At 42.7% G+C, this 27949-nt stretch overlaps 1 protein-coding gene across 6 annotated transcripts; it reads right to left on the bottom strand.

Annotated features, from left to right (window-relative positions):
* Positions 1-323: 323 nt before the first annotated feature.
* ykt6 (YKT6 v-SNARE homolog (S. cerevisiae)) lies at positions 324-27949 on the bottom strand. 6 transcript variants are annotated; one of them, XR_011886986.1, is made up of 9 exons: positions 27696-27792; positions 23113-23235; positions 20557-20639; positions 17979-18079; positions 14919-15023; positions 11093-11158; positions 7717-7818; positions 3756-5048; positions 324-936 (listed from the first exon to the last, which is right to left on the bottom strand). XR_011886986.1 is itself a non-coding variant. In XM_072266733.1 (8 exons), exons 2-8 carry the CDS (start codon positions 23214-23216, stop codon positions 5013-5015), a joined length of 597 nt encoding a protein of 198 aa, XP_072122834.1. In that variant the 5' UTR covers positions 23217-23235; positions 27871-27949; the 3' UTR covers positions 324-5012. The 6 variants fall into 6 exon arrangements, 3 of the variants coding, with proteins under 3 accessions (XP_072122834.1, XP_072122833.1, XP_072122832.1); XR_011886988.1 differs by having other exon boundaries at positions 324-3943; positions 4743-5048; XR_011886987.1 differs by having other exon boundaries at positions 324-3940; positions 4743-5048.

The raw sequence follows: 27949 nt of genomic DNA, 5'->3' as shown, positions 1-27949 counted from the left end.
ATTTCCCCTCCTCTACCAACCAGCAACCCTCTTGGTCTCACCCATCTCCTGCTGGCTTGTACTCTTCCCCCACCCCTCCCCTTCCTGGTCTAGCTTCTGTCCCCTTCCTCTCCAGGCCTGAAGGGTCTCAGACACCACATCACTTATTCATTTCCTTCCACAGGTACTGACTGACCAGCTGAATTTTTCCAACATTTTGTGGGTGCTGCTCAAGATTTTCAACAATAGGTTTGAGTTATTAAATATGAGATTTGTGCTTGATGCCCAATTGTCAAATCCCATCTCTATAAAGCAGACGACACATCCATTCTAAATGACCATGATTATTTTGAAAGTAAACTTTATACATTTGGAAAAGGCAAGATTACAACAGTGTAAGTAATCAATACATTAGAACCAAACCAGTAACTTCAAATACAATTTCCATTAAAGATCACCAGTATTCATACAGAAACATTTGTTATTTTACAATTAAGACTAAAGTTATTTGTTACAGCACATTTACAGTTTGACTGATTAGAAAAAGCAAAATACTTGTACAAATTGTATTTAATCCTCACTCATAGTAGCTACATTGCATGGAGTGCTTTTTCAGATGGTACAGCCCCCTTTCCGATGCACCCATTGTCATCAGGGCAGCATTCACTGGGATGAGACTGTGGATGATGGACACTTTCTGTGGTTATGGAAACCAGCGTGGGAGGCAAGCCACACCAGAAGTGCTGCAGGTTTGTTCCAACTGTCGCACGATTTGTTTTAACGTCACAGGCCATGCTCCCGCCATACTCCCGCAAGTGCTTATGCCATTTCCAAGGGTAGCCCAAATCGCTTTCCGTTCAAGATCACCCTTGTGCGACCAAACACAAGAAACTCTTCACTAATCAATCAAAATGGCCAGGACCAACTGATCCGTTGAGAGCTCAAGCATGATACATTCTTTAAAAAAAAAAAAGGCCACATACAAAGTTATTTGACGTCTCCTTCCATGAGGCAGTGATGTAATATTACACCCAGCACCTACTTAGAAAGTATTTTAGGGAAGTGAGCATTGTTGGGGTGGTCTGCTCCCTGGCCTGATAGTCAGCCTGTGCCTTATTCAAGTGGGAAAATGGAGAAAAGTGGAAACTTGTTCTTGTTGCAACCTGTCACTAAGCAGAACAGTTTGGTTCAAAAGGTGTCAGCTGGATAAATTCCAGAGTTATGACAGTAGAGGATATCGAAAGTTCTCATTCTTGCTTGTGATGCAGCCATGAAAGGAACACCCCACAATCATCATTTAAAAGCACGTGTTGACACAGGCCTTGTGAACACGATACGGGTTGGACCAAGGATCACAGTGCTAACAATTCCAAAAGGACACATCAATGCAGAAGGGGAAAAAAAAACACAATGAACACAAGAGATTCTGCAGGTGCTGGAAATCCAGAGTTACACCACACAAAATGCCGGAGCAACTCAGGTCAGTCAGCATCTATGGAGAGGAGTTAAAAGTCTGTGTTGGGCTGAGATGTCAAATGTTTATTTCTCTCCATGGATGATATCTGACCTGCTGCATTTTGAGTGTGTTACTCGAGAAAAAGACTCCAGGCATTTGCCAGACATGTTTGCAAAAGCCAGAACAGCCAGATATGGAGATGGAGACTTGCAAGATCATGGTGGACTTTGCAAAAGACATGTAAACAAAAGAATAATCAAAGGTGGCAACCCTATTCTACATGAAGGAGTCTTTGTCTGGGCACAGACTGGTCACTTCAGTACCGATACCACAAAGTAATGTAGCAAATGAAGCCCAGACAATGGATGCGAGTAAAATAGTCCTACGTTTAAGTGTAGGATAAAATGCAGGATAACAATGTAGTTAAATTTAAACCCTTAGATTCTAAATCACAGACTGATGAAAGTCTATTTCAGATGTTAACCATTACACCAATGTAATGCAAAGCGCAGAGCACCAATGATAAGCAGATTTCAGAACAAGCTGGAAAACTGATAAAGCTGCATTTTAACTTCTGATAGCACACAAGATTAAAAGCTTGTGCAGGACCAGGATCTGACAGACTCTGACGAGACTAGTCTGTGTGAGCCTCTGCACATTCCTGCTTAATGATCGTGCCTTGAAGAGCTGGTTAAAAACATGCAGCTAATGACGTGGCCATTTGCTGAAAATTAAGACAGATGTCTGTTGGCTTAATTAAGCAAAGCATCTGTTGGGGGATAACAGACATACAGAAAATGCTGAAGAAACTGAGCAGGCCAGGCAGCACCCATGGAGGGGAATAAACAGGCAACGTTATGGGACAAAAGCTTTCATCGGGACTGGAAAGGAAGGAGAAAGGGGAGCGGGGGGAGGAGTATAAGCTGACAGGTGATAGATGAGACCAGGTAAGGAGGAAGACAGGTGGGCACAGAAGGATGAATTCAGAAGGTAGGTGGAGATGGGCGGAAGAGGTTAAAAGGCCAAAGAAGAATGAATCTGATAAGAGAGGACACTGGCTTCTTCCCCCTTCCTTTCTAGTCCTGAAGGGTCTTGGCCCAAAACATTGACTATTTATCCATAGAATATTTTTTGAAGGTGAACTTTGTACACTTGGAAAAGGCAAGATTACAACAGTGTAAGTAATCAACACATTAGAACCCAATCAGTAACTTCAAATACAATTTCCACTAAAGTTCACCAGTATTCATACACAAACATTTGTCATTTTACAAAGACTAAAGTTATGTTTATCCATAGATGCTGCCTGCCCTGCTGAGCTCCTCCAGCATTTTTGTGTGTGTTAGAGCATCTGCAGAATCTCTTGTGTGTATCTCTTGGGGGGTGTGGGGGGGGGGGGGGGGGGGAGAGAAGAACCTGGTAGAGAATTAAACATCTAGTAACTCACAAGGTGATCATAAGCGAGATGCTTGTTGCTATATTAGACGCTGTATTAAATAGTAATACTAAAATGGTACATGGAATATGTTCCCAGAAGTATATTTCATAGTTTCCAAAATGTCATCATTTCCAATCCAGCCACTGAAGTACAGTTTTAAAGCAGTCCTCCATCGCTGGGAAAGTACTCATTACATTGTGGAATCATACTTGCTCATTGCTACCAATCATAGGTATTGCCTCGAGCAGGTTTGCTCTTGTATGGAATAATTTAGTGTATTCAGTGAAGCACTAAGAAACTCGGCTTGTGCAGCTGAACTACAGAATCTGACATGCTTTTTGATATTAAGACCCTCCTTGAACTTGACTGAGGTATTGTACAGTGAACAGAAGCCTCTTCCGGTTGGGTTGAGTTATTCTCCAATCCTGGCAATTTGCTTGCAAATGTTTTGTTACTATGCGAGGAGACTTCAACAGCGCACTGACAATGTCTCCTCGTATGCTGACAAAACACTCATAAATCGCCAAGATCACAGAACTCAACCCATCAACCACCTGAGCTAGACATCTTCCCAATTATTTCCAGAAGCCATTTCTATATTAGAGGCAATATGAAAACTTGCTTTCAAGCTACGTCACAGAAATTGGAATGCTTGTCGAGAACCGTCCTCAAGCATAAAAGCTAAACTTCTCCACGTGGAGATAATCTCACTATAATGGTGTACACCACTTGAGCAGGAGAGACCGGAAACAAGAACAGTGCCACAGTTGTGTGCACGCACAGACAAGGCGACATTTGTACAGAAATGCACTTGCACACTGATTTTGGATTGCTGGATCGGGGAGACAATTAAAATGAGCAGCTTCGCTTTAGGGTTGGTACCTTAATGGTGAGTGTGTCCAGGTCACGACATCAGCTGCATGCCATTCCCAGGGAGCAGGGTGGAGGGAATTCAAATCCATTCTGTGCCACTCCTACCTTCAAAGCTGGTTTGTGAGTGGCGTTGTCAAAGGGCAAACCTCATCCAAAAAGATGATCAAAGTAGTTCACTAGGGGGAGCAAGTAACCTGCTGAGGCAAGAGAATAGCTGATACAGTAATGAAATAGCTTCACTGGTGGAGATAGTTCTCACCACTTAAAAGATTAACTAGAAAGACACAAACAGTTACACACATCTTCCACAGCACTGGCCACCAGGGCTCCGCCTCAGTGTAACCTTTGGTTTAGTCAAAATCAATTCCCGTGTGCCAAAACTGGACAATCTAGATCAGTGCACAATAGAGAGGACCCTGGACCCTTATTTTGTTCCTGCATTTTGCCTCATGCATTGAAAGCAAATTGTTCAAGCCAGTTTGGTTAAATTAAGGCTTTCTTCTAGTGCAGGGGCTCCCAACCAGGGGTCCACAGACCTTCGGTTAATGGTAGGGGTCCATGGCAGTAAAAAAAAACCAGGCCGTGAACCCCGCTCTAATGGCTTTAGTGGGCAAAACTGTTATCATCTCAACACAAGCAAAGACAGTAGCTGGTAACAAATCACAATAATAAAACCAAGACCCCTGTTTCTGATCTACAGGCAGGCAGGTCTAACACAGGAAGGGACAGTATTAAGCTGTGATGGATGCAATGTCAAGGCACACCAGTGTGGACCATGGAAGACACCATCACCCAGAAACTGTACACCAAGCACACTGCCACATTTGCAAAGGGGAAAAGAGGTCCCCAAGTTAATTCTCCACCAGATGCTGCCAGGTGGGCTCATCACTAACATACAGAATGCCCAGCGTCACACAAGCACTCAGATTGAGTTTCACAAAGTTCATTTTAACAAGGGACATCACACAAGCAGAGACTGAAAGCTGCTGCAATCACCATGACAACCGCCGGTAGCCAACAGGAAACGATCACAACTCCGTCGGCGATTTAGGGAGGACCAGAAGAGGCTGCGCTCACTCACAGCTGCACACCAAAACAAAAGAAATAGCCGTCTTCAACCCATGTGTGCCATGGTGTCGGCAGGCTAGCCTCAGTATGATGTTCTGCGGTTGTCCACGTGATGGGACCGTTATTTGCCAGACGGGCTGAAGACATTTCTCAAAAACCAAATGTTAGTGAAGGCAGAGGAGTGGGCCAGTGCGCAGATCACATGATCTCACAGCAGGAGTTCTGTTTCCGAGCCTTAAGGAAGAAGAGAAAACAAATTAAGTGTTTTTTTTAAAAAAACACGAAAACCACTGAGCCCGTTCTGAGCACCTTCACACATCCAAGGCCTGTCTCAAACATGGATGAAGCTGACCACGAGCAGTTCCATTTCTTGAAAGGCAAACAAGAGTCTAAGTCAAAATATCAGAATCGGGTTTATTATCTCCGGCATGTGACGTGAAATTTGTTAACTTAGCAGCAGCAGTTCAATGCAATACACAAGTTAGCAGAGAGAAAAAAATAAAATAATAATAAGTAAATCAATTACAGTAAACATATATTGAATAATTAAAAACCAGCAAAAATAGAAATACAGTACATTAAAGAAGTTTCAATGTCTATTTAGGAATTGGATGGCAAAGGTGAAGAAGCTGTTCCTGAATCACTGAGTGTGTGCCTTCAGGCTTCTGTACCTTCTACCTGATGGTAACAGTGAGAAAAGGGCATGCTCTGGGTGCTGGACGTCCTTAATATTGGACGCTGCCTTTCTGAGACACCGCTCCCTGAAGATGTCTGGGTACTTTGTAGACTAGTGCCCAAGATGGGGCTGACTAGATTTACAGCCTCTCCATATGCAGCTTCTCCATACCAGACAGTGCTGCAGCCTGTCAGAATGCTCTCCACTGTACAACTATAGAAGATTTTGAGTGTATTTGTTGACATGCCAATTCTTACCAAATAAATGCATTATCAATGTACACACATCACTATTTACCTACTACCTAGAGATTTATTTTCTTGCAGGCATTTACAGGAAAATAAATACAATAGAATTTATGAAAAACTATACATAAATAAAGCCTAATAACCAATGTGCAAAAAAATTTAAATAAATATTAAGGAAGTGACTCTGCAAGTTGTGGAATCAGCTCAGAGTTCACTTGCAGACGGTCTGTACGGATTGTGGCAGCACAGTACCGTAGTGGTTAGTACCAGTGCTTTACAGTACTGTGACCTGTGTTCAAATCCCACCGCTGCCTGTAAGCAATTTATACGTTCTCCCTGGGACCGCGTGGATTTCCTCTGGGTGCTCCGGTTTCCTCCCACAGTCCACAGATCTACCAGTTGGAAGGTTAATCGGCCACTGTAAATTGTCCTGTATTAGGTGAGGATTTAAATTGGGCAGTGTGGCTCGAATGGCACACTCCACACTGTACCTCAACAAATGAAGAAAGAAATAGCATCTCTTCTACAATCACCGTTAGCACAGGTGCCCCACAGGCTCTCCGCTTAGCTCCCTGCTCTACTCACTTTACACTTATGACCGTGTGGTTAGGCACAGCTCCAATTCCATAGTTAAGCTTGTCGAATCGGCCCATGGGGGGGGGAGATTGAAAACCTAACTGAATTGTGCCACAACAACCTCTCACTCAACATTAGAACAATCAGAGTATGTGAGATAAAGGTGACCACTTAGCCCATCTCAGGGACAGTCAGAGCACAGAAGCAGGCCTTCAGCCCAACTTGTCAATGGCGAGCGAGATCCCATTTAAACTAGTCCCATTCAGCTGTGTATGACCCATAATTCAAACCCTTCCTACCCACGTACCTGTCAAAAGGGCTTTTAAATCAATGCTGTTACTGTATCTGCCTCAACTACATTCTCTGGTACTTACATACCCGTGTGTGGAATGGTTTCCCCCTCGGTTCATATTAGTTACGCTCTTCTTACCTTAAACCTATGCTCTCTAGATCTTGATTCCCCAACTCTAGAAAAAAGACTGTACCTACCCATGTCCCTCATGATTTCAGACGCATCTCTCTATCACCTACATTTTAAGTCCTAGTCAGCCCAACCCCTTCTGATAACCCAGCCCCTAAAGACCTGGCACCATTCTCAAATCTTTTTTGCACTCTTTTCAGATTACTTTGGATAACTCAAGTAATTGAGAAAATAGCCAGGATTCCCTTTGTTGATTTGGGACACTATGTTCCTTTAATTGGAACATGAAACTGTTGCCAAATCGTTTCTAACTAGCATCAATCATGTGCACTTGAGTGGCCGTTAGACATTACACCTTGCTTAATGTGAACGGTGAAAATTAAATGATTTCACTACTTCAAGTTAGGAACTATGAAGAATATGATCATAATGAAAATGAAGATTTGTTGGATGCAATCATTGAAAGCATTGTACCAAAAATACCAAGGTGGGAAATATGAAGACAAGGAAGGTTACGAAGATGACATATCTGAACTTGAGCTGGTGACTACACAGGATACCAGGAAATTTATTGTTGGATTACAATACTACTTCATGCTTGAAGACAATGAAGGTGTCTGCACTGATTTTGTCCATTTACAGTCAAAAGAACACAGCAGCATTCACAGGATCAGTTTCTCCATCTATAACTATTAGGAACTAATACAGTTTTAAGGAGCTGTAGTAGTATTGGTAGTATTGTAATTTGTTCTGAATTTCATTCAAATAGATAAATTTTTACTCAGCTAAACAGTAATTTGTCTTTTTATACTATGAAACTTTAGTCAATTGGGGCAGCTGCTTAATTGGGCCAAAATGTGTCCTGATGTGTCCCAATTAAGCAGAATCCACTGTAATTAACATTTTGGGCCAGAGACCAAAAGGGCAAATAAAGGAAATAGGACATTCTGTGATTCCACTGACTCAGAAGCACAAACTTACCGTTTTGTAGAAAGCTTTTGATTGTGTGCCTAAAACTTCTGACTTTGACACCAGATCATCTAGTTTCTCTCCTCGTTCTAGCAGAGACTCCATTGTGTTATGCTGCAAAGCACCACAGTTATAAGCCAAACAGATTTACAACAGGTGATAATTCTTTATGCTACACCCATGTACAAATGCATCACACAAAATGCTGGAGGAACTATGGATGCCCCTTTAGAAGAGAGAAGAGGACGCATTTCTTTAGCTAGAGGGTGAAATTCATTATCACAGATGATTGTGGAGGCCAAGTCACTGGGTATATTTAAAGCAAAGGTTCTTGATTAGTAAGGGTGTTAAACACTATGGGGAGAATGGGGTTGACAGAGAAAATAAATCAGTTATGATTGACTGGTAGCGCAGACTCTGGACTGAATGCCCCAATTCTGTTCCCATGCCTAATGGTTTTAACAAACAGTTAGTGTTTCCATAAGACATGGGAGCAGAAATAGGCCAATCAAGTCTGCATCGCCATTTAATCATGGCTGAACCTTTTTCCCTCCTCAGCCTTCAGGCCATTGTAGATGTGCTGAGTTCCTCCAGCATTGTGTGCAGGTCTGGAATTCCAACATTTACACAATCTCTTGTGTTTAAGTACAAATGTAGCTGTCTATCATGCCTGCAATTATTTACAGTTCATGAAAGATAAGTAAAATTATTTTCTGAATTTCACAGATCTGAACATTGTTTCTATTTTATAACTCTCATTAAATGGTGACTGTGGAGCAAGAGTGAATGATTAACAGGAAATTATAATCCTAGAGGAGTCTATAGGTAAGGTGTAACACATGGAAGACAAAAGGTTAAATGACTGGGAAAATGGAACACAATGTCAGAAAATGTAAAACTGTCCATGGTAATGCAAAATCAAAAATATTAAAAGTATGGGAAAGTCAGCAGATGCAGGAAATCCAAAGCAACACACACAAAATGCTGAAGGAATTCGGGTCAGGTCGAATCTGTGTAAATGAATGGTTTGGGACAAGACCCTTCTTCAGGACTGGAAAGAAAGGGGGAAATGCCAGAATAAAAATGTTTGGGGGGTGGGGAAAGTTGGACAAGCTAGAAGGTGATAGGTGAAGCTAATTGGGTGGGAAAGGTAAAGGGCTGGAGAGAGAGGAATCTGACAGGAGAGAAGAGGCAAGATGCCAGAATGGGGAATAGAAGAGGGGAGGGATAGGGAGTTTCTTTTTTAAACTGGAAGAAGAAATCAATATTTATGCTATCATGTTGGAGGCTACCCAGAAGGAATACAAGGTGTTGCTCCTCCACCCTGAGGGTGGCCTCATCTTGGCACAAGAGGTGGCCGGGACCGACACGCTGGAACGGGAATCAGAATTAAAATGTTTAGCCACTGGGAAGTTCTGCTTTTGGCAGATGGAGTGAAGGACCTCCTCCAATTTACGATGGGTCTCACTACCGTAAAGGAGGCTGCATTGGGAGCACTGGGCATAATCAATGAGCCCAGCATACTCGCAGGTGAAGTGTTGCCTCATCTGCAAGCACTGTTTGGGGCCCTGAATGGAGACGAGGGAGTTGGTGAATGGGCAGGCGTAGCACCATTTCAATAGTGAGAAACTGTACTGCTCCGTGATACACACGTATCCATGTACATCATTTGTAAAATTATACAGGACCAGAAAACAAATGTTTAATTATTGCAATGGCAATTGAGTGCAGAAGTAAGAGTTTATACATCTGGAATGCACAGTATTGGTCTACTTATTTCAGGAAGGATGGTAATGTGTTCAAGAAAATTCAGAAGAGTTTACTAGACTAATGCCTACAGTTGGAGGGCCATCTCTGAGAAAAGTTGGACGGACCAGGCTAGTATCAATTGAAGTTCATAAGAGATTAATAAAACACAAAGATGCTGAAGGGACTTAACAGGGTGGATATGGAGAGAATATTTTTCTCTTCACATCATCCGTTACTGTCTGGTTTGATGCAGCACACCCCCACAATGCATGAAAACTACAGTGAAATGTCAGGTCAGCAGGGCAGGTAATTGGCTGGAATCTACCATCACCGCAGGACTTGAATGTGACCAGTACAAGGAATCAGGCAGGAAAAAAATCATTGCGGACACTACCTTTCCCAAAAACTCCCTTATGGAAAGCACTCTAAGGCTATTGACATCTTAAATGTTTCTTCCCCTAGGCAGTTAACCTGATCAAAGTTCAAAGTAAATTTATATCAAAGCATGTATATGTCTCCTGAGATTAACTTACAGTAGAATTCTCAGTAAAACAAAATACAATAGAATCAACCATTCCAATTAACACTGTACTGTAAAGACTCCAAACCACTTTATAATGCTATTTACATTGTAAATACATGCACATTTTATTCCATATCTGTATTTTAATATCCAAATTTACTTTTTATCCAATTCTTTATATTTGTTAACTGTTGTTTTCTGTTGAATATCACACCCTGACCAACACAGCAAATTCCTAATACATGTGAATGTAAATGGTGACTAAGTTGATCCTTGACCCTTGAGGAAGAATCTAGAACTAGAAGCCATTGTTTAAAAAGGGATCACCTATTTAAATTAGACATGGCAGAACTCTCGACTCCTAGAGGATAAAGCAGGTGTTCCCAAACTTTATGCCATTAACCCCTACCATTAGAGGGGTCCACAGACCCCATGTTGGGAACCCCTGGGGTAGTGGGTCTCTGAAACTCTTTAAAGCATAGTGGAGGCAAAAATTATTTAGAGCACTGGCAGGCAGGTGTGCACAGTTACAGTCTTCTAGGCAGTTAAACTGATCAAAGCTCAAATTAATGAATGTAGTGGTTCGTATGAACACTTTACAGTACCAGTGACCTGGGTTCAATTCCCGCTGCTGCCTGTAAGGAGGTTGTACATTCTCCCTGAGATTGCGTGGTTTTCTCTGGGTGCTCTGGTTTCCACCCACAGTCCAAAGGCTTATGGGTTGCTAGGTTAGTTGGTCATTGTAAACTGTCCCGCGATTAAATCGGGGGATTGCTGGGCAGCGTGGCTCAGAGTGCTGTATGGGCCTGTTCTATTCCACACCTTATCTCAATGAATGGATGGTCGAATAGGCTGGACGGGGCCACGTGGCCTACTTGTCTGTGCCAGCTCACCTCATCAAAAAGTCAGCGACTCTCTAGACCGAGAAAAGCAGCAGTGTGTAGAATGCAAGCACGATGGGTGCACAGTCTGGTAGGGTTGATCGACAGAGACGGGAAATGGCATTGAAGCAGTCAGCTGGTAGTCAGCGAAAGGGGTCAAGGAAGGAGAGGGGATACCAGCTCCATACCGTACAACCAGGTTCAAACATCACTAGTCATTCACCCCGACTCTTACCAAGATGACTTTGGTCTCATCCAGTTCCGCTCGTACTTTAGTCATTGCGTCGGCTTCTCGAGGGTTCTGTAGAAAGGCAGGCAAACATAGTGGGTGAAATAGTGATCTAGAGGGAAGCATGTAAAACTGAGGGAGTACTGCACTTATTGATGTGCTTCCAACTAACTGAATTCCAGGTCAAAATAGTATGTTTAATCCTTAATTACAAAAAAATTACTCAACTTCATGTAGAACAAAAATGAGCGTAATTGAATCAAATTCAAACAAGATCAAGGGGTCAAAGATGTGCAGTCAATGAAAAATATGCTCCCTACTCACTCCCTCTCTATACCGCCAAGTAGGCAAACAGGTGACTATATTCGTTTATTTTAACCGCCACGCACTGTCCGTTAACTTCCACACACACGCTCACATGACAAATCACCTTAACCCAGAGCAAGGATGTGCAACACAGAGACAGCAACTTTAATGTAATTTAAAGTACATATATGCCACCATGTACCACCGTGAGATTCACTTCCTCGCAGGTATTCACAGAAAAATAAGGGAATACAATAGAACTTTTGAAAAGCCATAAACAAAAACAACCAATGGGCAAAAGACAAATCATGCAAATAATAAAATATAATACTGTGAGTAATACCTTATCCGAAATGCTTGGGGCCAGAACTGTTCTGGATTTTGGAATATATAATGAAACAGCTTGTGATTGCAATCACTTCCGACTCTGAATCTGTGTGCTACTGGAAAGCAGTCTATCTTATACTTGTTCATGTACTTAGTAAAAATTATTACATACCATTAATATAATGAAAATGTGTGTGTAGGGTAACAAAAGCAGTACAGCAGCTTCTGGAGAATACCTGAATCAGCTGTTGAATAACAATAACTGCAGCCTTTCAATCTCCAACTACCCTGCCATGCTTTGATTAAAAGGTTACTATACACTGTATTTATATCTTACTTTTTTTAAGGTTTTATGTAAAGTACAAAAACAATCAGCAATGTAGACTTGTTCTAGCGTTAAATTTTAGTCAGCAACGATCTTGGCGAACTTATCAATGCATTTCGCTGTTGCTTTGTGATCAGCAGAGACAATCCTTAAAAATTTAATGCTGTGTATCTTAAATTTCTTCAACCAACCTGCTGAGTATTTACAATTACTTTCAATCTTCAGTTCAACATGATAGACCTTTGCTTGTTTCATGATCAGCACACCAAGCAGCATGTTCACTACAACGCTGACAAATCCACTCTTTCAATACACAATCGAGATCTTCATTATTCACTTTATGCAGTGTTTTTCTATTTTTCATTAACTTCAGTTCATTACATATGTGAGGTGACTTCTTAGAACTGTCTGTGATGCCTGGAGATCTGCATATCAGCGCCTTGTGGGATTTTTCCAACTGCAATGTCATGTCTGCACTCAAAATTTTTTTTTGGATTTTGGTCTTTCAGATGAGGTACTCAACCTGTACTGAGAATACGAGCTGCATAATCCTTGAAAGTGAATCTATAGTTTTCAGTTTATTATCACTGGCATGTCATGAAATTTGTTAACTTAGCAGCAGCTGATCAATGCAATACACAATATAAAAGAAAAAAATAATAAAGTAAAGCAATTACAGTACACACATATTGAATAGATTAAAAATCTTGCAAAAAGCAGATATAATATTGATTTTAAAAAGTGCGGTAGTGTTCATGGGTTCAATGTCCATTTAGGAATCGGATGGCAGAGGGAAAGAAGCAGTTCCTGACTCGCTGAGTGTGTGCCTTCAGGCTTCTGGAGTCAATTTAGCATTGAGGTGAGTGAGGTTATCCAAGCTGGTTCAGGAGCCTGATGGTTGTAGGGCAACCATTGTCTGAAGAACTACACGCAAGAGGAGTGAATTAATTTGACACAAACTTTCACCTGTGATGCACTCTCCAAAATTCCAGGTGAAAAATATTGCAAAGTATTTTGATAAATAATGATCCCAAAAAAAAAAGGGAAAATGAACCAGGGACTAAGGAAAAAAGGCAGGCTTGCAATTCTAATAGGGTTGCTCTTTCATTATGTTGGTGTAACAATGGATTTTCTTCTTCGCTTTTCTTTCTATCATCACCTCACTGCACTGAACAGAAATGGTGACCATTCTTTCCTGTCTTGCTCAAGGTCATGATAATCCGCTTGATGTCTACAGTCACAGCTATAGATACTTTAATAAGCAAAACTATTTGAAGACTTTAAAAAATCTAGGAGTAGGACAACCAGTGGGAAATAAAGGGAGCTTTTTCTGACTTGGGAATAAAGGAAACCTTTCCTAACTGGCTGCCAGTGACTGGTGGTACTCATTTAACATTATTTGTCAATGAGATGGGTAGTGGAACTGATGGCTTTGTTGCAAAGTTTGCAGATGATATGAAGATAGGTGGAGGGGCAGGTAGTTTTGAAGAATCAGAGAGGCTACAGAAAGACAGACTAGGAGAATGGGTAAAGAAACGGAAGATAGAATACAGTGTCAGGAAGTGTATGGTCATGCCCTTTGGTAGAAGAACTGAGACACGAAGGGACTTGGAGCCCTTGTGCAGGATTCCATAAAGATTAATTTGCAGGTCGAGTCTGTGAGGAAGGCAAATGCAATGTCCGCATTCATTTCAAGAGGACTAAAACATAGAAGCAAGGATGTAATGTGGAAATTTTATAAAGCACTGGTAAGGCCTTACTGAGTACTGTGAGGTTTGGGCCCCTTATCTTAGAAAGAATGTGCTGAAACTGGAGGGGGTTCAAAGAAGGCTCACAAAAATGATTAAGGATTGAATGGTTTTGTCATATGAACGGCGTCGGAAGAGTGAGGGGTGAAACCTACTAAACGGTGAAAAGCCTTGATAGAGTGGCTGTGGAGAGAATGTTTCCTATCGTGGGACAGCAAAATCAAGAGGACACTGCCTCAGAATATAGGGGAGTCCTTTTAGAATGGAGATGAGGGGGAATTACTTTAGCCAGAGAATGGCCAGAGTGGAATTTTTTGCCACAGGCAGCTGCTCAGGCCAAGTCTTTATATGTATCTTTAAGGCAGAGGTTGATAGATTCTTGATTGATCAGGGTATGAAGGGATATGGGGAGAAGGCAGGACATTGGGGCCGAGAGGAAAATTGGATCAGTCATGATATAATGGTGACGTAGACTCGATGGGCCAAATGGCCTAAACCTGTTTCTATATGCTATGGTCTAAAAGCAAAGTATTATTTAAAAGATGTTTAAAAGGTTGGAAAATGTTGATGGTGTATTGTCCACTAATCACTGAAAGTAAACACACAAGCGGTTTGATAACAGCAGCAAGTATGTTTTATTACAGTGGCAGTGACTGACGTTTAATTTCACCACTATAAGGAGTTTGTATCCTTGATTCGATTTGATATGACGCATTTCACTGTACGTCTCGATGTACATGTGATGAATAAAACTAATCTTTATCTTTGATAATAAACCTAACTCTGAGTTTCCCTGCAATACTCTCTTTACAAAACAATGTATGTGAATAAATAATAATTCTTAAAGGAAAAGGTACCAAGGACTATGGGAAACAGGCAGGGGAGCAAATCAAATAGGGCAGTTCTTTCATAAAGACGTACACAAGATGCTGGGAGAAACTCAGCAGGTCAAACAGCATCGATGGAAATGAATAAACAGTTAATGCTTCAGGCCGAGACCCTTCTTCAAGACTGGAAAGGAAGAGGGAAGAAGCCAGGAAGCGGAGGGATAGGGTCACCTCTGACCCTCCCTGCAATGAAATGCAGTTGTGTAGAAACAAAGATCAACTCTTGGCTGGTACAGTACCTGATAGCGAGCCAGCTGAGCATCCAGTCCTGTGTAGTGAATAGTGTTTGGATTTCCTGACGGCCAGTCTATACTGTCCACCTGCTTGGAGAAGTCATCTAGTACCTAAACACAAAGAGAACATCAGAAGACTGTGAGACAGGGGGAGACAGAGAGACAGAGAGACAGAGAGACAGAGAGACAGAGAGACAGAGAGACAGAGAGACAGAGAGACAGGCCCTTCAGCCCACTCCAATAATCAAGCACCCATCGTTACATTAACCCTACCAAAACTGGCTCGTACCACCCCCCACCATATTCTCATCCAACTTCCCTCAAATGGGCAATTAACCCCAAACTGTTGGGATGAGGAAGGACATACAAGACCACAAGACAGAGGAGCAGAATCGGGCCATTCAGCCCTTTGAGTCTGCTTCACCATTCTATCACGGCTAGCTTGTTTTCCCTCTCAGGCCTATTCTCCCACCTCCCCCCTTTCAAATTAATCATGGCTTTAAATGCAAGACCATAAGATACGGGAGCAGAATCAGGCATCTGGCCCACTGAGCCTGCTCTGCCATTTCACTGTGGCTGATCCATATACCCACTGACCTGGCCTCCATTGTCATCCATGGGAATGAATTCCACAGATTCACCACCTGAAACACAAGGGAAGTTTATGCCATCTCAGGGAGAGCGTGCAAACTCCACACTGATAGCACTGGAGGTCTGGAACAAAGCCAGGTCCACCGTCAAGCAGCTGCTCTACGTGTTGGGTTGTACGGTTATTTCAGTGGAATTTAGAGACGATCTGTGCAATTGAAAAGCATTTGCACCAGACAAGAAAAAGCCATTCAGCTTAGTGTGAACTTTCTGCACTCATAGTTCAAAGTTAATTTACTATCAAAGTACATACACACTCAGTAGCCACTTTTTGACCTTATCGGGGAAAAGGCGGGCGACTGGAGCTGAAAGGGAAATGGATCAGCAATGATGAAATGGTGGAGCAGACTTGATAGGCCAAATGGTGTTATTCTGCTCCTATATCTTATGGTCTATTAAGTACCAACTGTGCATAAAGTGGCCACTGGGCAAAGGTTGAGGTCTTCCACTGCTATAATTCATCCACTTCAATGTTCGATGTATTGTGTTCAGAGAAGCTCTTCTACACACCACTGTTAATAATGCGTGGTTATTTGAGTTACTGTCACCTTCCTGTCAGCTTGAACCAGTCTGACCATTCTCCTCTGACCTCTCTCATTAGCAAGGCGTTTTGACCCACAGAACTGCTGCTCACTGGATGTTTTTTCCATCATTCTCTGTAAACCCCAGACACTGTCATGTATGAAAACCGCAGGTCAGCAGTTTAAGATACTCAAACCACCCCATCTGGCACCAACAATCATTCCACAATCAAAGTCACTTCGATCACATTTCTTTTCTGATGTTTGATCTGAACAACTGAACGCCTTGACTATTTCTGCATGTTTTTATACACTGAGTTGCTGCCACATAATACAAATATCTAACCCGCCAATTAACGAAGGGGTGTATCTAACAACTTGGCCACTGAGTGTATGTTACCATATACTACATCAAGATTCATTTTCTTGCAGGCATTCACAGTAAGATATAGTACAATAGAATTTATGAAAAGATTGACAAACCAATTTGCAAAGGACAAATAGTACAAGCAATCAATACAAAAGAAATAATATTGAGAACATGAGTAGTAGAGTATTTCAGACAGAGTCTGTAGGTTGTGGAATCAGTTGAGAATTGGGGTGAGTGAAGTTGTGCATGTTGGTTTGGGAGCCTGATGGTTGAGGGGTAATAACTGTTCCTGAACCTGGTGGTGTGGGACCTGATGGTTTAGGGTAATAACTGTTCCTGACCCTGGTGGTGTGGGATCTGATGGTTGAGGGGTAATAACTGTTCCTGAACCTGGTGGTGTGGGACCTGATGGTTGAGGGGTAATAACTGTTCCTGAACCTGGTGGTGTGGGACCTGATGGTTGTAGGGTAATAACTGTTCCTGAACCTGGTTGTGTGGGACCTGATGGTTGTAGGGTAATAACTGTTCCTGAACCTGGTTGTGTGGGACCTGATGGTTGAGGGGTAATAACTGTTCCTGAATCTGGTGGTGTGGGACCTGATGGTTGGGGTAATAACTGTTCCTGAACCTGGTGATGTGGGACCTGATGGTTGAGGGGTAATAACTGTTCCTGAACCTGGTGGTGTGGGACCTGATGGTTGAGGGGTAATAACTGTTCCTGAACATGGTGGTGTGGGACCTGATGGTTGAGGGGTAATAACTGTTCCTAAACCTGGTGGTGTGGGACCTGATGGTTGAGGGGTAATAACTGTTCCTGAACCTGGTGGTGTGGGACCTGATGGTTGTAGGGTAATAACTGTTCCTGAACCTGGTTGTGTGGGACCTGATGGTTGTAGGGTAATAACTGTTCCTGAATCTGGTGGTGTGGGACCTGATGGTTGTAGGGTAATAACTGTTCCTGAACCTGGTGATGTGGGACCTGATGGTTGAGGGGTAATAACTGTTCCTGAACCTGGTGGTGTGGGACCTGATGGTTGAGGGGTAATAACTGTTCCTGAACATGGTGGTGTGGGACCTGATGGTTGAGGGGTAATAACTGTTCCTAAACCTGGTGGTGTGGGACCTGATGGTCATGGGGTAATTACTGTTCTTGAACTTGGTGGCATGAGACTCAAGGCTCCTGTACCTCCTGTCCGATGGTAGCAGCAATAAGAGAGCATAGTCTCGATGGTGGGGGTCCTTGATGGATGTTGCTTTCTTGTGGTAGTGCTCTTTGTACACGTGTTCAATGGTGGATCCATGAACGCTCCCTTACTATTTGATTGCCCTTTTGAACTACTTATTTATTTTATACTTCTTGTTCTTACTTGGAGTACTATACAAGTATTTCACTGTACTGCCGCCACAAAATGATATTTCATGACATAGCTGCGATAATAAACCTGATTCTGAAATGTGAGGAAACGAACTCCAGAACCCAAATCCACTGTTTCTGGACAACACTTAAAAGCAGATAGTGGACCAAACCTTATCGAGTAGTGTGAAGCAAACTCTTGATGGATATTCGCTGTCTGCAATAACCACCCCTGCCAGTGAATCATTGCGAATGTAGACATGACACAAGTAGTCTGTGAAGAACAAGGAGAATTGGCAGAAATGAAAACATGGTCGGTACAACAACATACAATCCAATTCAGTGACAGCGGTTATTCTTATTCAATCCTTTGACTTTGGGGAATGAAAAGTGACAGGAAGATCCTCTGCAACTTCACATAATATGGTATAGAGTTTATGCAGGCCTAGGGCCCCGCCATAGCGCAGTGTTAGTGCAATGATATTTCACCTTGGGGCATTGCAGTTAGGAGTTCAATTCCAGCGACATCTGTAAGGCGTTAGCACGTTCTCCCATGCCCATGTAGGTTTCCTTCAGGCTTTCCAATTTCCTCCCACAGTCCAAAATTGTACTGGTCAGTAGGTTAATTGGTCATTGTGAACTGTGCTGTGATTAGGCTAGCTTTAAATAGGTGGATCGCTGGGCAGTGTGGATCGCTGGGTTGGAAGGGCCTATTCCACAGATCTCTAAATAAATAAAAATAAGCTGCATACTAAACTTCCTCTTATTATATTTATCTATCCAACAATTCTTGCTCATCCTCCTTAACCACAACATCACCAGTGCCCCCCATCTTTTTCAAGGACAACCTTTACAGTATTTGTTAGGAATTTCAACTACATACTCCACCTCCACAGACATTTCTTTTTCAGTCTCCATATAGAAAAGGAATGTTCTGCCATGCTTTTGGTGGCTTTACCGAGTGGCAGCACATGGATGAAGAATAATAGATGTTTGGAGAAGGTGTTAAGTCCTTGGAGAACATGGACCAGCTGGGACAAAGGGCTTCTTTCCATCCTGTATGACTCTTAACACCAGTGAGTAAGCAACAGCATTTGTACGGGTTTCTAGGTACATTTATTATCAAACTATGTATGCAGTATACAACTCTGAGATTCATCTTCTCCAGACAGCCACGGAACAAAGAAAACCATGGCAACCATTCAAAGAAAAATATCAACTCCCTCCCAAACACAAATAAAACCCAAATCACGTATACAGCAACAAGAAAATCAAATCCCAAACCTCTCCCCGCACAAAAAAACAAACAAATTGTACAAACAACACAAAGAACTAGCAAAAACACAGAATATAAAAGCATAAAACTGAAAGAATCTAAGAGAACTACAGTCCAATCCATAAATCACAGACACAGAATTTCGGTATCATCCTCCAACAGCACCAAGGGAGAGAGAGACCATTTGAATGCAGAGGCCTTCCTTCAGGAGAGACTGAAGTGAAGTAGGTAGATATGATACCATATCTATCCATGGTGGCCATACAAACCTTTACAACGGCTGATTCTTACTCACTGGTGTTACAGTCATACAGCACGAAAACAAACCCTTGTGACCCAACAAGCTTAACACAAGGAAGGTGCTGAGAGAGAGCACATGACAGGCTACAGACAGGTCAGGACAGACAGAACAAGCAACATCACTGTTGTCCCGTTCCCAATCAAGCGCAATGTAGTTTCACTTGTTTCAGCTCAAAAATTGGACACTAACGACACATTCACCGCACCATAAGAAAGTGTGCTCTTGCAGTCGACCATTAATTGCAGTGGTAACAGAAAGTCAGACACAAGTGTAGATGACTGGTAAAGGTTCAGAGGTAAACACCTGTGTAATACCCTGGTTAAGATTTCTACTGCTATGCTGGGAAGAATTTTTATTTAAGCAGTTTCTGCAAACACCGTGTGTCCTGTTAGTAAGCTTCAGGGACTATTGTTTTGGCTTCAGCTGAAGACAAGGAACATTTACTATAGAACATTTGAGAGAACTGGGCAGTATCAAATTTTTGAAGGACAGTAGTCTATTTTGGGGTATTTTTTGAGCAAGTGCAAAGAAGAGCACAAGGGAAGATGTTTGGAGGATTCCACCTGAAGGGGAGACTCCTTTGTAAGAAGTGCTTTGTGCAGGAAAATGGTTCAGAGGAGGAAGTGCCAATACTCCGGAGTTAGCCAGTTCACTTGAAATGGTCTGCGAGAAGTTCGAACTATGGCTGGTGTCCCTCTGCAGAATGTGGGACCAGCACATGAATAATCAAAGCAAAGCACCAGAAACGAGCTCCAATGTTTATGTGCACATTTGGACTGGTTTAACTGTAATGGGCCCTTTTATCTTTAATTTTCTTTTTCTGTTAACTGTTTGTTAAAGTTAAAATACTAACAAATATATTTCCTTTGTAATTTTATGCCAGTGTACAATGTTATTTTTCTGGTGAACAATAATTTTGCATGGGGCAGTATTTACGCAACATTCACGTCCCTCCCTGGGACATTCCAACTTTCCCGTTTGGTTGAACCCAAGTCATACCCACCCTAGACGCGTGTTGCTTATGAAAGGTGGCTTCCTCACTGCTGAGTCACGAGTGTCAGCAGAGTTAGATAATGAGTCAGATTTATATACAAGTCCCCAATGAGGGTTACACTTGAATTTAGTAATTAATGGTTATTGTACAAACTGAATGTACCAGTGTGCTGCTCCTTACCTTGCTCCTTCACTGCAGCCCGGTTTCCTTTCTGCGACCGCTCCACAATTAGTTGACTTGTGAATGTCATGAACTCCTGGACACTAGGGGTAACAAACAGAAATTATAATCCAACAACACCTTTGTACAAGAAGAGAACCTGATTTCACAAGACAGTGCATGAACAAAGAAAGTTAATGCAGCATTAAGACACCTGTCATAGGAAGGTGACAAAGACAACTAGCAATTAAACATCAGAAATTCTGCAGATTCTGGAAATCCAAAGCAGCACATACAAGATGCTGGAGGAACTCAGCAGGTTAGGCAGCATCTGTGGAAATGAATAAACGGTTGACATTTCAAGTTGAGAAAGTTCGAGACTGGAAAGGAAAGAAGGAAGATGACAGAATAAAAAGGTGGAGGGAAGGGAAGGAGGACAGCTGGAAGGTAACAGGTGAAGCCAGGTGGCTGGGAAAGGTAAAGGGCTAGAGAGGAAGGAGACTGATAGAGGAGAGTGGACCATAGGAGAAAGGGAAGGAGGAGAGGATCCAGGGGAGGTGATAGGCAAGTGAGATGAGGTAAGGGGCCAGAGTGGGAATGGAGGAGGAGGTTTTTTTTTTACTGGAAGGTGAAATTATAAGATTCGAGTCAAGGTCCTGCATTGTTCTGTCACTTCTTGCACAGGAAAATGTTGCCATCCAGAATAATTTTACACCCGTTACTAAAGGAATAATCTACAAATTCAGTCAGATGTATAGTCGTCAAAAACAGTTGAAATCACATGGATATCTCCACTAATATTTTACACGCATTTCCTCTCTTAATAGGTTAAAGTGACACTTTCAGTTACTGAGTAGTAACATCACACAAAAAGTCTCAGCCCAAAACCTTGGCTGTTTATTCCTCTCCATAGATGCTGCCTGATCTGCTGAGTTCCTCCAGCATTTTGTGTGTGTTGCTCTGTATACAACCTTCCAGTCCACCAGGAGCAATATTTTACAAAAATATGAAGGACCCACATGGAAATGTTGTAGGGTTAAAACCATCATTGTCCCAAATTATTTTCATGATATTCAACAATACATTTCTCAGACCAGCAGCTGGACTTGCATGTCCACAATGCATTTCTGAAGGATGTCAACATGCTGTGGAGAAAAAGCCATGATGGCCCTTTTGGAAAACCTATCATCAGCTATACAGAAAAAGCAGCGATGGCCTTTTTGGAAAATCTATCGTCAACTCCTTGACCAAGCCCAAATACTGAAATATGCCCACTGCTGGAAACTACTGTTTTTTTAAAATAATACTTTTTATAAGATTTGTACTTTTTAAACAAACTTATGTATTTTTCAGTGCATGGTGGCTCATCCCCACTCACTGGCAGAAGGATGTAGAGCAGCTAAACTAAAGGCTCATCATCTTTCTCATTTTTCATTGGCTAAGTATAGCACATTACCCACATTATGTCATTGTTTTAATTATGTACCCTATTAACTAGTTTACTCCTATCTGAGGAATTTTCCTCATCTTTTCTGTAAAGGTGATGGATTTTGCAGAGATCCCATCTTTTTTCTTCTGTCTTTGCATCCTTTGTCGTTCACTCCTCTCTTAGCCTCCTTCTCAGCTCTTTATTTAATTTGCTTAGTATTTGTATGTTTGTGTGGTGAAAAAGGCACAACAGCGTCTCTTTCACCTTAGGCGGTTGAAGTAGTTTGGTGTGGGCCCCCAAATCCTAAGAACTTTCTACAGGGGCACAACTGAGAGCATCCTGACTGGCTGCATCACTGCCTGGTATGGGAACTGTACCTCCCTCAATCACAGGTCTCTGCAGAGAGTGGTGCGGACAGCCCAGTACATCTGTAGTTGGGAACCTCCCATGATTCAGGACATTTACAAGGACAGGTGTGTAAAAAGGGCCCGTAGGATCATTGGGGACCCAAGTCATCCCAACCACAATCTATTCCAGCTGCTACCTTCAGGAAGCGGTACTGCAGCATAAAAGCCAGGACCAACAGGCTCCGGGACAGCTTCTTCCACCAGGCCATCAGACTGATGAACTCACGCTGATTTGAGTGTACTCTATATTATATTGACTGTTCTATTTATTATAAATCACTATGATTGCACATGGCACATTTAGATGGAGACATAACATAAAGATATGTGAAGGATACAAAAAATAAAGTCAATTCAATAAAATAAACGATCATTTGAATTAAGACCGCTCATCGTTCCTGACTCCCTGAAGAATTCCAAGGATCAGAAAATACACAGATTTAACACCTCATATTCCTTCTAATTAATATTCACTTGTGCAAAGCAGTGTGCTTAGTGTAGGAACTCACCCATCACTAGTGGCTATTGTTTTTAAACTGAGACATTAGCTTTCCAATTTTACTATTTAAAAGTTCACTCAGATTAATTGACAATGAAGTCAAAAGACAGAGAGAGCAGCTGGGTTCCCAAACGTATTTTTAATCCCGTGAAGCATTAAGCAAGGGGTCCTTGGACCCCTGGTTTAATTAATCTCCCACTTCCCAGCCTTAGATAGAAGCATTTGACTGAAACCCCTCGTACCTGGATCGCTGGAAAAAGCTGAAGGACGAGACATCATATGCAGCTTTGAGAAGGTTAACCTTTGTGGCGCCTTTGTACAATACACTCAGGCTGTATAACTTCATGTCTGCACTGCTGGCACGCCTAAGGAGAAAGAATAAAACGTGGTGCCAGGCTGAGACAGAACAATTATCAGATAGCACCCAAGGTCACCACGGTCACAGGAACAACTCCACTAATAGTCAGTCTGCCAGTCATGTAAACTTCAGAACTTGTTAAAAGTCTTCAAAGGCAACTCCATGAAGGCAGTTGGTAAGGAAACTATGATAGGAATATGCACCCTAAAGGTCAAAATGGTACCCAAGATGATCACCCTAGAATATATTCAAAGATTAAACACCCACAGCCCTAAGATAGAAAATTCCAAAGATTCAAAGCCTTTGGGAGAAAAATCCCAAGTGCCACTGAAATTTAGTACTTATAGCTCCAGATTTTCAAACAGGCTCTCAGCATCCACCCTGGCAAGCTTACAGTTTCACAGAGATCTCAATCATCCTTGCTGATATAGATAATTCTTACCAAACTTATCTCAAAGTTCTTGTTACAAACACCTGTTAGGGTGCATTCTTCAGCCAGGAGCAGATGTCATCAAGTGGTTCCCAACCTTCACCGAGTGTTTCGACCTTTAACCACGACACTCTCCAGCTGGTGGGCCGGCAGTGGTGGCCAAATCACTGCCCATCTGCTCCTGGCTTCCAGCTTCCCTCCTCTCGCCTACTCCAAATCCAACAGGAGGCTCGTTCTGCCTCTTCCCCCATCCTACGAGCTGCTTGTTTTTTGCTCCTTTCGTCCAGGCCCAGATCTGACAACAACCGCCATGCTGATTTGGCTGGGAAACCTCTGCAGCCGATCTTCACAGGGAACAACCATGCCTGCCATCTCTTGTCTGTACACTCAAAGTCAATTATTAAAGTACATATACTACCCTGAGATTCATTTTCTTGCAGGTAGAACAAAGAAATACAATTGAATTTGTGGAAAAACTACACAAAAAGACCAACAATATGCAAAAGACAAACTGTGCAAATACAAGTAAATAAAACCAAGAACATGAGTTGTGGAGTCATTGAAAGCGAGTCTGTAGGTTGTGGAAGCAGTTCAGTGTTGAGGTGAGTGAAATTATCCACTCTGGTTAAGGAGCCTGATGGTTAAATTTGGTAACATGGGAACTGAGGCTCCTGAACCTCCTGCCTGATGGCAGCAGCAAGAAGAGAGCATGGCTTGGATGGTGGGGGGTCCCTTCTAAGGCTTTCTGTGTCAACACTCCTTGTAGTTTGTTCAATGGCAGGAAGGGCTTTTCCTATGATTTATTTTTCTTCAGAGAACAACTATATTATCTAAGGGATCATTTTGCAAATCTCTCTCTAAACATGAAAGGAGTCTGAAATTGAATAAACTGCTTTGTATACATCAAGTAACTCTGTAGTGGTTACTAGAAAACAAACCAAAACATCTCAGAGACTAAACACGAGGGTTGACACTGTACGCGTGTGTGTATATAACATCTCAGAGATGAACCTGCACTCCAAGTAACAAAGTTCCAAAGTTGAAAAGAGTACTTCAACATTTTCTTTAAGAAGCTAGCCGAGACAAACAATCCTGTAAAGACGAAAAACTAAAACTAGCAATATAATTAAATAATGGTCTAAGCAGCAGCTTTAGTGATCTTAAGCCTATTAGAGACATTAACATTCATAAGAAACACAAAATACCCTGCAGATGCTAGGGTCAAAGCAACAACATTCTATTTCCTGTACTCAATACATTGATTTATGAAGGCCAGTGTGCCAAAAGCTTTCTTTATGACCCTATATACCTGTGACGCCACTTTCAACAAATTATGGACCTGTATTCCCAGATCCCTTTGTTCTACTACACTCCTCAGTGCCCTATTGTTCACTGTGTAAGACCTAGTTGGTCCTACTGAAGTGCAAAACCTCACACTTGCCCGCATATGTCCTTTTACATATTTATTGTAATATAGTGAAAAGTAGGCCCTTCCTGCAACCATCCTATTTTAACTCCAGCCTAATCATGGGACAATTTACAATGACCAATTAACCTTACAACCAGTACACTTTGGACCGTGGGAGGAAGCAGGAGCACCCACAGGAAACCCATGGGGTCAGGAGAACGTACAAACTCCTTACAGACAATGGTGGTTTTCTTCACAGTCTTCCATCATTAGATGCTTTTTTAAAATCACTATTTCAACTCACACATTGCAACAGTCGTCATACCAGCACTGACTTACGGAATGCCAGTTAAATCATGCCATTGCAATAGGGCCAGCTTATTTTGAATCTTTCTTATTTCATCAGTTCCTCAAGGTTGTCATAACTGGGTGTGGTAGTGGGGATAAGCTCCCAATACCTATTAAATGCTCCCAATGGTGTGGGACTCAAATAGCCTCTGAAAATTAAGTCCAACTCCTGGCCATCACACGTGGCTTAACTATTAAGCTCAGCGGAACTGTTTCTAATGACAGGAGAAGGGGCAAAGATGGGTTACTGGCACCTTAAAGCCAGTTGCTTCGGGCAGATTGGGCTCATCAGCTGTGGCTGGCAGCTCATCTAGGAGAAAGAAAACTCTGATCTCCACTGACATAGCTATACCCACTCATGAGGAAGGCTCCGGGAGTAAACCCTGAGGAAAAATCCAGAGCTGGAGTCCTTAAGGCAGTCCTGCAAAGATGAGGAGGATGTTCTTTAGGCAGAGGGTAGCAAATCTGTGGAATTCATAGCCACAGACAGCTGTGGAGGCCAAGTCATATTTAAGGCAGAGGTTGATAGGTTGTTGATTAGTAAGTGCGTCAAAGGTTACAGGGAGAAGGCAGAAGAGGGATAATAAATCAGCCATGAGAGGACTGTTCTTCTGTGGCGGAATGATCAACCCAGGCGAGGGTTGGACACAAATAACTCCCCACCAGTCACTCCCTTTTCACACTGCGAGACTTGATGGGCCAAATGGCTCAATTCTGCTCCTGTGTCTTACAATCTAATGGTTTTAATTTCAGCCTCACCCCCCCCCAATGAATACAGCATTTTTTTCTTTTAAAATACAGCCAGTCATCGTCAAACAGCACAGATACAGGCCCTTCAGTTCAGCTGGCCCATGCCAACTGAAAGCTGCAGCTAAGTTGGTCCCACTTACCACATTTGGCCCAGATTCCTCTATCCTAGGGGCTCCCAACCATTATATGCCCTGGACCGATACCATTAACAGAGGGGTCTGTGGACCCTAGGTTGGGAACCCCTGCTCTAAATCTCTGCCATCCAGACAGGTGTCATTGTATCTACCTCAACAATTTCCTCCAACATCTCCTTACACACATACACACACCACTTTCTGCATGAATTTGCTCGAGGTCCCATTTACATCTTTCCCCTCTCATCTTAACCTCTGCTGTCTAGTTTTGAGCTTATTTTTCCCCGGGAAAAGAAACTATGTGCTATCATCCAACTACGGCCCTCATGATTTTGGTACCCCTGTAAGGTCTGCCCTTCAGTCTTCTATATTCCAACAAATAAAGATGTCACCTGCCCAGTCTCCTCCTCCCCCCACCCCAGTAACTGAGGCAATCAAGTCCATGCCAATCCTAGCACAATTCAACATAACAAGACACACATTCAGCTTACTGTATCTGTAACAGCATCCTCAAGGATTTGATTCACTCCCTCTGTGATATTGCCCATTCCTTAGAAGTCCAAATCCCAGCTAAAAGTTACAACAAAACCTGCTTCTATCCAGCTAGAACGTTGCAAAGAATAACTCTATGCTCTTCAGCTGGTTGCTTGTCATTCTTTGAGAAATAAGATGATGAGAGGCATTGATTGTGTGGATAGTCAGAGGCTTTTTCCCCCAGGGCTGAAATGGCTAACACAAGAGGGCACAGTTTTAAGCTGCTTGGAAGTAGGTACAGAGGAGCTGTCAGGGGTAAGTTGTTACTACTTTTTTTTTACGCAGAGAGTGGAAAGTGCGTGGAATGGTCCACTGGCAACGGTGGTGGAGGCGGATATGATAAGAGACTCCTGGATAGGTACATGGAGATTATAAAAATAGAGGGCTACAGGTAACCCTAGGTAATTTCTAAAGTAGGTACATGTTCAGCACAGCATTGTGGGCTGAAGGGCCTGTGCTGTAGGTTTTCTATGTTTCTAAGTGTTCTAATTCTGTGTCCTTCACACACAGGATCCACGTACTCCCCTTCCAGCCCCATGTCACAATTTCCTTCCTTGGTCAATCATTCTCGACCTGCTGAGTTCATCCAGCGTACTGTAAGTTGTTGCTTTGATCCCAGCATCTGCAAATTATTTTGTGTTTACAATCATTCTCCCTCCCGGCACCAAATCACGGCCTCAGTCCCACATCCTCCCTCCATTGTCCCAACAAACGCCCATGCCTAACACCCTCATTGCTCCCCAGCCCCAATCCCACCGTTCCCTACCCCAGAGACCATCCCGCCCCCCCGCCACTTCCCCAAAGTCCGATCTCAGCCCATCACAACAGAAGCCCCGTGTCTTACCACCCCAGGGCATACTCACCAGCCTTGCCACACCCCCGACCCCATCCACCATTGGGAACGTCCGCCCCAGCGGCCCCATACACACCTCCACTCCCAGCCTAGGCATACGCCAACCGACAATTCTCCTCACCCAGTTTCCTTTTTTATCTTTCCCTCCCCTCCATTGCCAGAGCCTCCCTCACTCATTAACTCACCCCAAAATCCCCGACCTGCACACGTCACTCCCGGAAACCGTTCCGGCGTTTAAACCCTTCCCCTCATTTACAGTACCTC

Source organism: Mobula birostris, chromosome 8 (genome assembly GCF_030028105.1).
Source record: "Mobula birostris isolate sMobBir1 chromosome 8, sMobBir1.hap1, whole genome shotgun sequence".
NCBI lineage: Eukaryota > Metazoa > Chordata > Chondrichthyes > Myliobatiformes > Myliobatidae > Mobula > Mobula birostris.
This window is presented reverse-complemented; position numbering and strand designations above follow the sequence as displayed.

What these genes read in the sequence shown, in the direction of transcription:
- ykt6 (XM_072266731.1), bottom strand. Translation starts at nt 27,721, where the DNA reads ATGGGGTCGGGGGTGTGGCAAGGCTG. An exon ending in CTCAGCTGGCTCGCTATCAG is followed by an intron (nt 11,159 to 14,918) that starts GTACTGTACCAG and finishes GCCTTTCTACAG; the next exon opens with AACCCTCGAGAAGCCGACGC. An exon ending in CAAAAGCTTTCTACAAAACG is followed by an intron (nt 5,049 to 7,716) that starts GTAAGTTTGTGC and finishes TTCTTCCTTAAG; the next exon opens with GCTCGGAAACAGAACTCCTG.